General features: G+C 43.5%; 1 protein-coding gene across 6 annotated transcripts in view; it reads left to right on the top strand.

Annotated features, from left to right (window-relative positions):
- ATP8A1 (ATPase phospholipid transporting 8A1) overlaps positions 1-13,196 on the top strand; it is a 1,017,459-nt gene that overhangs the window by 462,908 nt on the left and 541,355 nt on the right. For 3 of the 6 annotated variants that reach the window (XM_085642166.1, XM_085642167.1, XM_085642170.1), the window contains one exon: positions 4,431-4,475. The exons of the other annotated variants lie outside the window; for them this stretch is intronic. In XM_085642166.1, coding sequence (XP_085498292.1) covers positions 4,431-4,475 — 45 coding nt within the window. The remainder of the gene's footprint in view (positions 1-4,430; positions 4,476-13,196) is intronic. 6 annotated transcript variants of the gene reach the window in all.

Here is a 13,196-nt window from a genome sequence, read left to right on the forward strand (position 1 = left end):
GAAGTTTTTAGAGAAAAACATTTAACTTTTAACTTACTGTGGTAGGATTTTGGAGCTATTGTATTTTAAAGAGACCTCGATGCTCTGTTTATGACAGAGACTTGGACGACCATGGACTCAGAGGTCGACCTAGGTTTAGCTTGCCCACTATGGTACAAGACGTTTCATAAACCACGTGAGCAGAAAAAGGGAGGCAGAGTGGCCTAATCTCTAAAGAAAAATGGGACTTTGGCCCACTTAGCCTAGATCAAGTTGCAGGCCCTGAGCTTCTGGGTTTTCCCTCCAAAAAAACATAAAGGTCATGTATTTTCAGGCATACTGTGCTACTGTCCTCCCGGTCCATCAAACCCTTACCTTCAATCCTTAATCAACATTTTTGGTAGCATGACTGGCCAATACAAGGTTCCTCATTTTGGGTGAAGCCTGAACCTGCACTAAGAGATCTCCTTGGTTCATGTGATAAATTGGGCTTGCAACAATTGGCGCCGAGACAAACTCACCAAGACTGCCATGTTTTAGACCTTATTTTTTCATCACAGGACCTGGCTACAGTTGAGAGCATTTCCCTATGTGCTGGATAGATAATGTTTTGGTGAAATTGTCTTTACAAATCAAAAATGTAACCTTACAAAAAGCCTTGCAACCTGCCAAACGCTATGGCAGAGCATGGAAACAATTCCTAAAAATCACCCAGGGACAAGCCTTTGTTTGACCTATCCTCCGTGTTCAAGGAGGACAGAACAGTAGAGGAAAATTATCACAATTTCTAAAATAGTTTTAGAGACACTTTAGACCAGACCATCCTTATCAAAGAATCTCAAACTTTACGGAGAACTTCAGCTCACTGGTTCAATGCCGAATTGAAAGATCTCAAATTGGCTTGTAAAAATGCTGAAAGGAAATGGCGCAGTTCATATGGAGAAGAGGGAAAGTTAACTCTAAAATCTGTTTTAAGGAAATATAAGACTGCAATCTCAAAAGCAGAAGAGGAACACTTCGCTAGCGCTATCTTGGCAGCACCCAACAGCACTAGAGAAGTGGTCAAAATGCTGCGTGGATTGTCTAACCCTGATATTTAAAATCAGTCGATATCAGCCACCCGGGATCTCTGCTATAAACTCACAGTATTCTTGGAGGAGAAAATCAATAATATTATTGATGAAATGCAGCCCCAATGCATTAACCATGCCCTCTACATGTACAAGTGCTCCTTAATTAGAGACTACAGTGGTCAAGTCCCCCTTGGACGGAGTATACGCAGAGCAGTCAAGTCAATTAGAACACTTTGGCTACTTAACAGAAGATCAATTTAGTAACCCGGCTTTGGCCGCTCCCGCAGGCTCCTCTCTAGACCCTTGTCCTTGCAAAGAACTGGCTGATTAAATTCTCTCATATTTGTGGCAAATTATTAGCCAATCTCTATATAAGGGGCAGGTATCAGTAGCCTGGGAAAGAGCTCTGATCACACCTTTGAAAAAGAAGGCCTCTTTGGACCCTGGAATTTTAAGTAAATACAGGCCTATTTCTCTTTTCCCTTACCCCATAAAAAGCTTGGAACGCTATGTGAGTAAAACTCTATCCCTTTATCTGTAAGCTAACTCGATGTTTGAGAAAAAGCAATTTGGGTTTTACCCAGGCCATGGGACCGAAACAGCATTGCTTACTGTTATGTACGAACTTAGAATGCGTGTAGACAATAGTAATTTAGTGGTATTGATCTTATTAGATCTTTCCTCCGCATTCAATACGGTAAATCATAGCACCTTTTTGGACAGGCTATCCTCTATTGGAATTAAGGGCTCAGTGTCAAAATGGTTGCGTTCATATCTGGTGGACAGACAGCAGGCATTATCCCTCTCTGCTTTCCGTTCTGAGTTCAGGACTGTTAAATATGGTGTTCCACAGGGCTCATCAATCAGTCCTATACTTTTTAATATCTATATGAGCCCTCTGATCTCACTTATCAAATCTCAAAAGAATATGCTGGTAATCTACATGGATGATACTCAGCTAATTTTATCATTAGAAGGAGATCTTTCAGGGACATCAGACGGTTTTCACAACTGTATGAATGACATAACCAACTGACTCAAATCAAACTCCCTGAGATAAGACTCTTATGCTATCCAGCGACAAATTCCAGCCTCACTTCCATATGACTTCTGGCCATTATCTTGCAAATAGGCTCTGATACCTTTGGAGGTTGTCAAAAATATGGTAATTACTTTTGACAAGAGACTTAGCTTTGAACCACGCGTCAGTAAGACAGCACGCACCTGCTTGGTCTCAATAAAAGCACTACGTAAGATTCTCCCTCAGCTACCCAACGCTTCAAGAGCATTGGTAGTTCGCAGTGTGATTTTAAGCAGTCAGATACTGCAATGCCTTTCTGCTTGGGACTCCAGACTATTTGATTGGTCGGCTTCAGTGGGTCCAAACAGCAGCAGCCGGATTAGCACTGAACAGGCCAAGAAGGGCCTCAGTATCGCTGGCATTGAAAGATCTATACTGGCTACCACTGAAACAAAGAATACAGTTTTAAGTCCCTTTGTATTGTTTTTAAATCCTTGCATGGTTCTGTCCTGACACCTCTAAAAACTAGATTAAACTGGTATGTCCCTGGGAGAAGCCTGCGTTCCGCTTTTGCCAATTTGGCATGTGTGGCTAGATATAGACGAACTAGACAAGGAGGACAGGCCTTTTCCATTGAAGCAGCCCGACTCTGGAATCAACTACTGGACACCTAGAGACTCTCCACCAACCTGTAGTTCAGGAAGGGTCTCAAAACTTGGCTCTTCCCCTTGTAACACTGGCGCGTATCTGCATGGCTTAGAAATTAATATAGGGCAATTGTTTCCTCCTTCAGTAGATACAGTAGTGCCAGGATACCTGTTGGGTGACAGATGTGCTTTAGAATTGAGTTAAATAAATAAATAAGGAGGGCCTAACGAGCACCCCTCCTTGCTCACATGGGACATTTGACACTTGATGATCGACTGTAGGGGAGGTTTGGGGGATTGAGGTTTGCAGGAGGATGGGCCCACCAGCTCAGTCACCTTTTCATGGAATCCCTGCCTCCTCAGAGGCTCTACATGGCACAACAGAGAGGGTCCTGGTGCCGCAGTATCTCCAAGGCCCCTGTGCCTCGGGCCTTGTAGCAGGGCCAGACCTGTTGCTGTAGCTGTTGTGGGGGACCGACGTGCAGTTGCCCCCATTTCTCACACTCACCACATCTTTCTGGACCCAGGCGCCAGACGCTGAGGGTTGCACTCACTCAGAGATTGTGGCCCGATCCACGAGTGGGCCCACTTTCTCCTCACAGAGGGGAGAGCTCGCAGCTCACACGTCTGGTGCCATCTTGGTGCTAGCTCTGTCCCCCAGACAATCTTTAATATCGTAATTTTGTGTGCAAGCTAAGGCTCTTCTTGGTTGCCATCCACTCACACTTGACAATATTGGCATGTAGTGGTAGACACGGTAGGATAATCATGGCATGAGTATTGTTGTTAAATTCTGAATGGAGTCGGGCAGTGACTTAGAAACATGTATTACTGATTTTGGGTAATAAAGGTTTTCTGTCATACCTCTGAGGAGGTCATTGCCGCTATTGTTTACTGATAGTATTACGACTTTAATTGTAGCCTGAAAGTCGACTGAGGGTTGTATATTTCTGCATGTCATCAAATCTGACCGTTCAAATTATTAGGACCTACCTTAAGAGCCTTTGAAGAGATGAAGTACCAACACACATGAATTTGTATTGATTCAGATAAGAGACTGAAGGTGTATTGAGTCTAATGAACCATCTATCCTTCAGCAGATTATTAATTTATATACTTAATTCCCCTACCATACTTACCCCTAGACGCCTCCTCTGGCGGATGGTGGTTAAAATCATAAGAGCAAAGTTGCTGTTGTTTGCCATATGTATCTTAATAGCCTACCTCCCAGTGATTCGTGGGTTGGTTCACAGCATTGTTGAGTATCTATGGTAAGACAAATTTGAGTATTGAAAACGGGCGTAATGCAAGCCCCTGCAGCGCAGAGGAACCCCAGCCCCCCAAGGGGCCCTCAATGCTGCAAGGGATCCCCATTCAGCCCATGGCCAATGTATATCTGTGAAATATGGGAAACTTGGGAGCCCCTCATCACATTCTAAAAAAGGGGCACGGGGTGGGCATCATTTTGTGTTACGCTACGGTTTTTTTTCCATTCTGGAACCTGGAAGAATTTCCATTTCCATTCTGGAACCTGGAAGAAAACCTATTTAAGAGGTGAAGATTCTTCAAGAAAATAACTGCGTCCATCAGAAATATTTTTACTGTCTGTTAGGTAGCTATCTATATATTGTTCTTGTAATGTATCTTCTGTCTCATTTCTTTTCTTTCTTTGGTTACATCTCTTTTTCCACTCTTCTACTTCTTGTCTAGCAATTGCCCAGAGGCTGACAAATATAGCTATTCTGAAGATGATTGGTAAGCACTGAAGATCATTCCTGTGTGTTACAACTGTTATGTGTTTCACAACATACTGTGTACTATTCTACATTTTATTATTATATTGGTGGTTCCCTCCCATTTTTCCCTCTGTAAACTCTGCCTTCACTGTCCATGAAAACGTCTGTCCCATGGAACGTTGGTGGTTGAAGTGATATAACGAGTAACGGTACAGGCAACATTTTATGTATGGATGTGGTCTCAGAACGTACTCAGTAAAAACTTTACTCCCCAATTGCTTAGCGTTGTATCATGCGCAAATTGGCACAGAGGATGGCTGCGCATCCACACCATTGAATTCTTCAAGTTCTTTCAGCAGTTTTGAGTGGTGCCCCCATCTGTGATGAGAGCAGTTGCACATCGCTTGATCAACGTACTGAGCGTTCCTCAGATCTTGCCTGTCCGGTAGGTGAGATCAGTGAAAGCTGTTGCTGCAGTCTCCTTGAGATTCTCCATGAAAACCGCAGTCTTGACCATTCCGCTTGGCTGTATCTCTCCCTTATGCATCCTGTACAAACTGCACCCAAGCTGAAGTAAATCTCTGCCTCCTCCTCCTCAGTGACTAACCTGCCTCTTGCAGTCCGCGGCCAAACTCGCTTCAGAGCTTCTTAGGAAAACCCCTCTGAAAGTCTGTTCCTGCCGTTTCTTCAAAGTCTTGTCTGGTGCTTCCAATGTGTGTTGGGACACATGTCATAAGATCTGCAGAACGTTCTAAGCAGAATTCCCACAACTTTCACAGTTAACCCTTGAGGGATTTTCTTTTCTTCATCTATGTTTTAGTACCTTAAATGGTGACTGTGCTTCCCTACCAATTTCAGGCTGATTTTCACCTACATTTATACATCTTAGAACTCAGTTGACATCCCTCCCACCTTTTGTATTTTTTATTGGCTCATTATGCCTCACCTAAGCAAGCACGCAATTTGTTTTTCCATAAACGTTTTTGCAAAATAAAGGGGATTCTCCAATTCCATTGAAATGGTGGGTGGAGGAGTTCCAAACCTATTTGTTGCCCATTGATGCCCACAAGATGACCGTTAAGCGGTAGAAGGGAATTCTCTTACATTGTTTGGGGTCTGAATGCCAAGTTACCCAAAGTCGAAACACCAAATGATAAAGAGGAGTATAATGATTTTGAAGAGGCATTGATGAGGCTTGGGAAAAGGTTTAAGCCCACCATAAGCATCACACTGGAACGCTATCATTTTTATACCAGGAAACAAAAGGAGGGAGAGTCATATATTTTAATTTTTTTATTTTTTTTTAACTTTATTATGCCATTACACGGAAAAAATGAGAGAAACAATATTGCATAAGTTATTAGGAGCAAGCAACACAGGAGTTAACAAATAAAAACAGAAGAAAGAAGTCTATAAGGGAAAGATATTTACAAAGCATGGTTAGGGAGAATATATAGCAATGACATAGAAACATTATTTCATTGACAGTTGTGCAAGGGATACATAAAACCCCCAAGATACCAATAAAATCACATGCAAATTCATAGAGGCCATCACATTTCCTACCAATTCAAACGTTCAGCCAGTTTCCCCCAAATTATTTTTCCCTAACTGCTGTTTCCTATATCCTTTACAGATATAAAGACTAAACTCCAGATTATAGATTGCCAAAAATCGGGCCCTCCACATTTCGAAAGACGGGGGCTCTCGATTGGCCCAATTAGAGGCAATACATAATCGGGCCACAGCAGCTGCTACAAATAACAAATACCGTCCTTCCATTAAAAGTCGATTAGACTGCGTCTCATCTATTATACCAAGCAACATCATTGAGGGTGTGAAGATAACAGATGTGCCGAAGGCATCAGTCTTAAAATGCTCTATCCCCTCGATTAGCAGTCTGAGTTTGGGGCACAAAATAAACACATGAAGAATCTCTGCCTGTACACCCCCACAACGTTTGCATTTACCATCTGCTTGCCCACCATTTAGCTATCATTGCTGGGGTGTAGTACAGGTTGAAAATAGTTTTATAGTGCTGTGCCCGAAGATTCGATGACAATAGAACCTTATCTGCCATGTCAATTGAGTCCTGAAGTAATACTCCCACCCAGTTAAGTCTTGCATTCCATTTTTGGTTGTGGATCTCCACATCGTCTAATTGAGCCTCTAGAAGCCAGTCATACAATACCCGGATTTGTAAAAACTTAAAAAAATCAGATCGTGAAAGCCTAAAATTATTTCGCAACTCTGAAAATGAGCTGATTTGGGAGTCAGTGAAAAAGTCACCTAATCTACTTATCCCTTTGGACCTCCATCTTCCCATCACTGTATCCCAGAAAATAGAGGAAAATAATAAAGAGGCTGACGTTGGTGTATAGTAGCAGACTAACCCCAACTGAAGAGATCATCTAACTTGCTTCCAGACTTTATAGGCAGCTATCAGGACCTTAAATCTAGTCTTTTTTTAGTAGCTAGGATCCACATTCTTCAAAAGGCGCATCCCTTTGCTGCTGCTCCCAGTACCATTCGATATATAGATGGGGCCGCAGCTTCATCTATAGTGTCCTCCCCCGTTATCAAAATGCCCATATTCTGTAGAAGAGAAGCCCAATAGTAGAGTATAAAATTGGGAATTGCCTATCTCCCCGATTTTTGGGGAGGGTCATGTACCTCATGGCTCTTTGAGGCTTTTTCCGACTCCAAATAAAGCTGGAGCAGATCACCTGTAATCTTTGGAGCTGATTCTTATTAAGTTCTAAAAGGACCGCTCCCAAAAAGTATAACACTTTTGGCAGAATACTCATTTTTAGAACGTTACGTCTTCCAACCAGTGATAAATGCAGTCATTTGACTCTATTGAGCGCCCTTTAAATTTTCCCAAGAAGAGGTAGCCTGTTAACCTCTACCAATTTGTTGAGATGTGATCTTATTTTAATCCTTAGGTATACTGCCTCATCAACCACCCTTGGGTCCTCAGTAGAGGCTTGTTCAGTACAAACGATCTGTGTTTTAGTTGTGTTTAACTTATATCCTGATACAAACCCAAACTGTTTGGCCACCCTCTCGATTTCAACTAGTTCCATGACTGGTTCTGGAGTAACAATAGGTATGTCGTCAGCATATGCAAATACCCGAAACTCCTCATGTCTGTGAAAAATAGACTTGATACTCGTATTGTGTTCCAATAACGTTAAAAAAGGGTCAATATATAAAGCAAATAGAAGGGGGAAGCAGGGCAACCCTTGTCTTGTAACCTCTAAAAATAGAAAGTGAGTCTGATTAAAAGTCCCATTGCATAAATGTTTGCGGTGGGCATTATATACATAGCCCCAACAGCCATTATGAATCCATCACCAAACCTTTGCCAGCGCATCACTGCCCGAAGAAAATCCAAGGAGACACAGTCAAATTCCTTCTCGGCGTCCAATAGGATCAGGCCTATTGGAGCTTGCCAGGTCAAATAGTGTCACCACCCGCCTTATGTGATTGACCGTTCCTCTTCCCGGGATAAAGCCATGTTGTCTGTGTGAAACTAACGGGGTGATGACCTTGTCTAAGCGACTGGCCAGGCTCTTTGCATAAATCTTACCGTCGCAGTTCAGCAAGGATATAGGTCTGTATGAGCCTGGCAGCGCGGGTGGTTTGTCCCTCTTTCTAAAAATAAAAATATTTGTCAGATTCCAAGAAGGGGTTGCCAGACCCTGCTGAGCAGCTAAAAAGGGACTCCGCATATCATTGCGTAATTTCGAGAAGACAATTTTATAAAACCAGAGAGGAAACTTATCATGACCAGCTGCCTTGCCCTGTGCCAGTGAACAGATCGCTTCCCAGATCTCCCCTAGCGAGATCAGACATCTAGGAAAGCTTGGTGTTGCTCTGTAAGCTTACTGCTGTCTAGATCACCAAACAGTTCCTCAAATCCCTCTCTAGAGCTTACCGATCCATCTGTATAAAGTTCCTTATAGAAGTTCTTGAAAACAGACAAAATCTCCAATGGTGTTTCCACTAGTCTGCCGGAAGGGTCTTTAATAGCTGCTATACTCCTCCCCAGCTCTTTTTGCCTAATCCATCTGCCCAGAAAGTTACCAGTGGTCTCGCCATATTCATAACATTCTCTTTTGTATAATGAATATTTACCAGCGAACTCCAGTGCTGGCTGATTTTAGCCTTACAGACCATGCCCAGGTCCTGCACCTCAGGGATATCCTGATTATTTTGTAATCCCTTAGTGAGCCTAAGTTTGGCCTAAGCAAGATTGTCCACTGGTTCCTGAATAGCAATCTTTTTCTGCTTCTGCGAGATCAGCCCAAAGCTAATAACCTGCCCCCTCATTCCAGCTTTTAAAGCATCTCAAACAATCGGGCTAGCAGCTGTATTACAATTGAGTTGTAAGAACTGTGTTAACCACTCTCTAAAGTGCTGACAAAGGTTGTATCCGGTAACAATTTGCTATCAAAGCTGAAAACCTCGAGGTCTGATAAATCCAGCCAGCACAATGTCAAGTATCACAAGATTATGGTCTGAAAAGACTCTCGGAAAGGAGTTTATCTTGACCTCAGCAACCTGTGTTGAGGACATAAAAAAATAGTCCAATCTAATCAATTTATTATGTGGAGAAGAATTTCCCCATACATCTATTAAACCATGGTCCAAAACTAAACACCGTAGTGCCCTATAGACTTTGGGATTCCTACCAGTGTAGCTTTCACTTATCATTTGAGTGTGTGACACCTCTAGCTGAATATTCAGGTCCCCACACAAAATCAAAGGGGCTGGCCAAGATGCAAGCTCCACGTTGAGAAAAGCACCTCGTCGACATTTGAGCCATATACCCAGCAAAGTGTAAATTTAGTTATGCCAATACAGCATTCTACAATCAACCACCAACCATAACTGTCTGATAGGACCCTACCCGCAGCGCAAATCAAGTGTCTAGTAAGAATGACTATCCCTCGAGTCGAAGTATTGTGGGATATACAGGCTAAAAGGGTGTATCCCAATTCAGTCAATACCCTACGCTTCCCCCATGGGATATGGGTTTCTTTTATGCAGAAAATATCCGACTGAATTGTTCCTAATGCCAGCGCTACTCTGTCTTTTAGCTCTGTCATTAAGCCCACATATATTGATAGAGCAAATACGGATTCTATTCACAGCCATCACTTAGACATTAGAAAACAAAGTCCCATACCTCCCCTCCTTAAAATAACATGAACACCAGAAAAGAGAGAATACAACATCGGAGAACATTTCAAGATTGCACAACAGTATACCATTCTCCAGCTTGCTGCATATAATGGAATGGCTTATTTTAACCCCACCCAAAACCCTCTGTGCCAACCCTTCTACCCCTCATCCCCAACCCAGGACACCCCTTTCACCTGACCGGGCCGCCCCCCCCCCCAGACTCCATCCTTCATTTTCCCACTCTATGGTGCCACCCACACCCAACCATAGAGGCTTCTGGACCACTGAGGCCCATTGTGATGGAGATTGCCCCTCCCCCCGGCCAGTCACAAAGTGTCAGTGATTATACCGCAAAACCAGCCTAGAAAAAAACCCAAAAGTGAAATAAATATAAACATTATCCCGTTCGCCATTTAGGATACGCCCACCAAGCATAATGGTTAGGATTCTAGGAACTTCAAAAACTCTTTGGCTCTGTTTTCAGAGAGAAACAAATGGGTTTTATCCTTGAAGATGACCTTGAGCTTAGCGTGATTTAATAGAAAAACCTGGGCCCCTTTATTCTGAAACACTAAAATTAACTGTCTAAATTGCCACAGTTTCTCTACAGTAACCTGACAGTAGTCAGACCGCACAAAGAACTCATGCACCTTCCCAGACCTTTTCCTGTATGGCCTTGCAAGATCGCACCGAGCCTGACGCGCTAAAAAATTACTCAAAGAAATCAACAGACCTTAGGTTTTACACCATCTTGTCCAGGTCAAACATGGATTTTAAATGGGATGCAATGAGCTCTCTGCACTTCATGATCCCAGATCCATTTAGTTAGTTCCGGACAGGCCTCCGAAAAAAGTTCAACCACAAATTTGCAAGCATCTGAGCCTTCAACGCCCTCCGGAATCCCGACTATCCTGGGATTTTTTTCGTCGCTCGTGGTTCTCCAACTCTGCAAGCCTCCATCTGGTATCTTCCTTCTGGGATCTAAGCAGGTCAGTCAATGTTCTTTGTGCCGTCAGCTCGCCTTCCAATGTAGAGATGCGGTTTTCTGCCTCCCCAATTCATTCAGCAAACTGTGAGCATGATTTTGCGACTCGGCTGATGGTGTTTTTCATTTTACGGCAAGCAGAGTGGGTTCTTTGACATTCAGATCTTGTCATTTAACGGTGGTCCATTATACTTTGATATATAGCATTCAGTGAGACTTCCTCCACTCTTGCTTGAGCAGCTGAATTAGCCTGAGTCGACTTCGGGAGGCACTCTCCAGACGCATCAAGCACCAGAGCAAATGAGTAATCCCACGAAAAAGTACCTTTCTGCAGCTCCCTTGCATCTGATCTTTCGAATCGTGTGGAAAGCAGTACCCACCGCCAGTGTCTATTCCTCCTCCAAATGTAGGCTGCTTGAATCGCAGCCGTTTCCCTTTCAGTGCTAGCAGCATTAGCAGCTGGATTGGTTCCAGGAAAAGGGGAAGTGACCTTTCTTCAGCTGGCTTTGTGTGAGCACCTCCCTCAACCCCCATGGACCTACTGCCTTGACCAACAATGTACCCTTGTGAGGCGCACACCTCTACATGTGTCTCTGGTGGAGTGCCCACAGCTTCTTCATCAGGCAGAAGGGTTGATGGAGAATCCTTCTCTAAGAGAGTTGTTCTTTTGCGGGTGCCTTTTATCCCAAATATGGATGCTGGATTCTGTTTTTTAATGACCCACAAGAGAGCTTCTCAGAGCTGCTCACCGTTGATTTGGCAGTGTGTACCGCCATGCACTGGGAGACGCTCTGCTTTTGGCTCATCTGTAGAATTCCCTGGGATCACCGAGCTCACAGAGCCGCGCGTCTTGGTCCCTCTCGCGGCTTTTGGCGTCATCACGGTTTCCTGTCGCGAGACCTCCGTCCCGCCAGAGTCAGAGCCGGAGAATGAAGGAGATGCCAGGCGAATTGCCCCACCAGAGATGAGTGCTGAGACTGCAGTATGCACCGGGTGAGTAAGAGGCTGTAGGCAGCCCAGCTCATTTCGTTCCGTCCTGCGAGTCCAAAGGCAGCCTCAGAGATGTCCCAATGGGTAGTGTTTAAACTGGTCGGGGGGGAAAGGCTGTTCGGCCGACTACTCAGCCGCCATCTTGCCTCTTCCTCCCTATATCATCAGGCGGGAGAGTCATTTGATGATGAATTCATCACAGCATTGAAAGTGTTGTCAATGACTTGTGACTTTGGTGAGTCTGCAGATGAGTTGATTCGTAATTCGCTAATGGTTAACACCAATAGCAAACGTATTCAGGTGAAATTGTAGGTTTTATGTGACCCAACTCTAGTTATCAAATCAGTTCAAGCTATCAAACTATCTGTTTCTTGCGTGCGAGAAGTGAATTATGGAAAAGACACTAACAAGAATAATGCAATCTGCAGCTTGATGAGCAAACCTGGAAAAACAGAAGGGAACAAGACCAAAAGAGGTGACGGAAAGGTGTCATGTTTCAGATGCGGCAGCTCATCACATCTAGCCTCTTCCAGGAATTGTCCTGCCCTGATAAATGAGTGCCGTGTTTGTGGGCGTATTCAACATTTTGGCAAAGTATGCACAGAGGGCAAACGATTATCGAGGCCAAGGATGGCCCAACTTTCAAATGATGCATATTGTGTGGATAATAAAACCATGGAGTCAGAAATGAAACCCACACATGGGATGATCGAATGGTCAGGAGTGTCGACACTATCTCTGAAGAAGGAAAGGGTAGGCTGCCAATGTACACGAACCGTGTTCTAAACAATATGTTGGACATTATAGCTGATTCAGGATTGCCCTTTACTGTAATTAATAAAATTATGTGTACAAAGAAGTTTACTGCATTACTAAGCCCTTTGTCCAAACCTGAAGTTAAAACAGTTGATAGAAGATCAATTGAATTCATTGATAATTTCTCCACTGTTGGTGAATTCAGGAGAAGAAGGTCGTGCATCAAAATATATGGGACAACGAGAGGGGTATGCGTTCTGGGTTGGAAAGACCAGAGACTTGCAGCTAATTTTGAATCCTAATGCTCCTGACCCCGTTTTGGTGATACAGGAAAGTTAGCTAAGTAACAAACCTTCAGGGAACCTAAGGACCTTCAGGGGAGGTCTAGGAAAGCTGTTAGGTGTCGCCCATTGCAATAGGCTGAAAAGGGGATGTGTGCCAGTCAAGCAGAAGTTGGGGTGTACCTTTAAGCGTAAGGAAGGATTTACAGAATCTGTTGCAAGATTTACTTTCACAAAATATCATTGAGGAAACTGAATGGTCAGAGTGGGTCTCCCCCATTGTTTTAGCGAAGGAAAATTATATGAACCTTTGTTCTTGTTGATCTCAGGGCACTGAATGCGGACAATATAATAGATGGTAATCCCTTACCGTAAGCTAATGCACTTTTATCTATTCTGAGTAGAGCTACTGTGTTCTCAACGTTAGATCACCACCAAACACAAAATCAAATAGAATTGACCGAAGACTCTAGACCACTGCTTTCATTACTTCATAATAAATCCAATACAAATTAATGCCATTTAGTCTAGTGCCAGC

This window comes from Triturus cristatus, chromosome 2_2 (assembly GCF_964204655.1).
Source record: "Triturus cristatus chromosome 2_2, aTriCri1.1, whole genome shotgun sequence".
In the NCBI taxonomy this organism is placed as follows: Eukaryota; Metazoa; Chordata; class Amphibia; order Caudata; family Salamandridae; genus Triturus; species Triturus cristatus.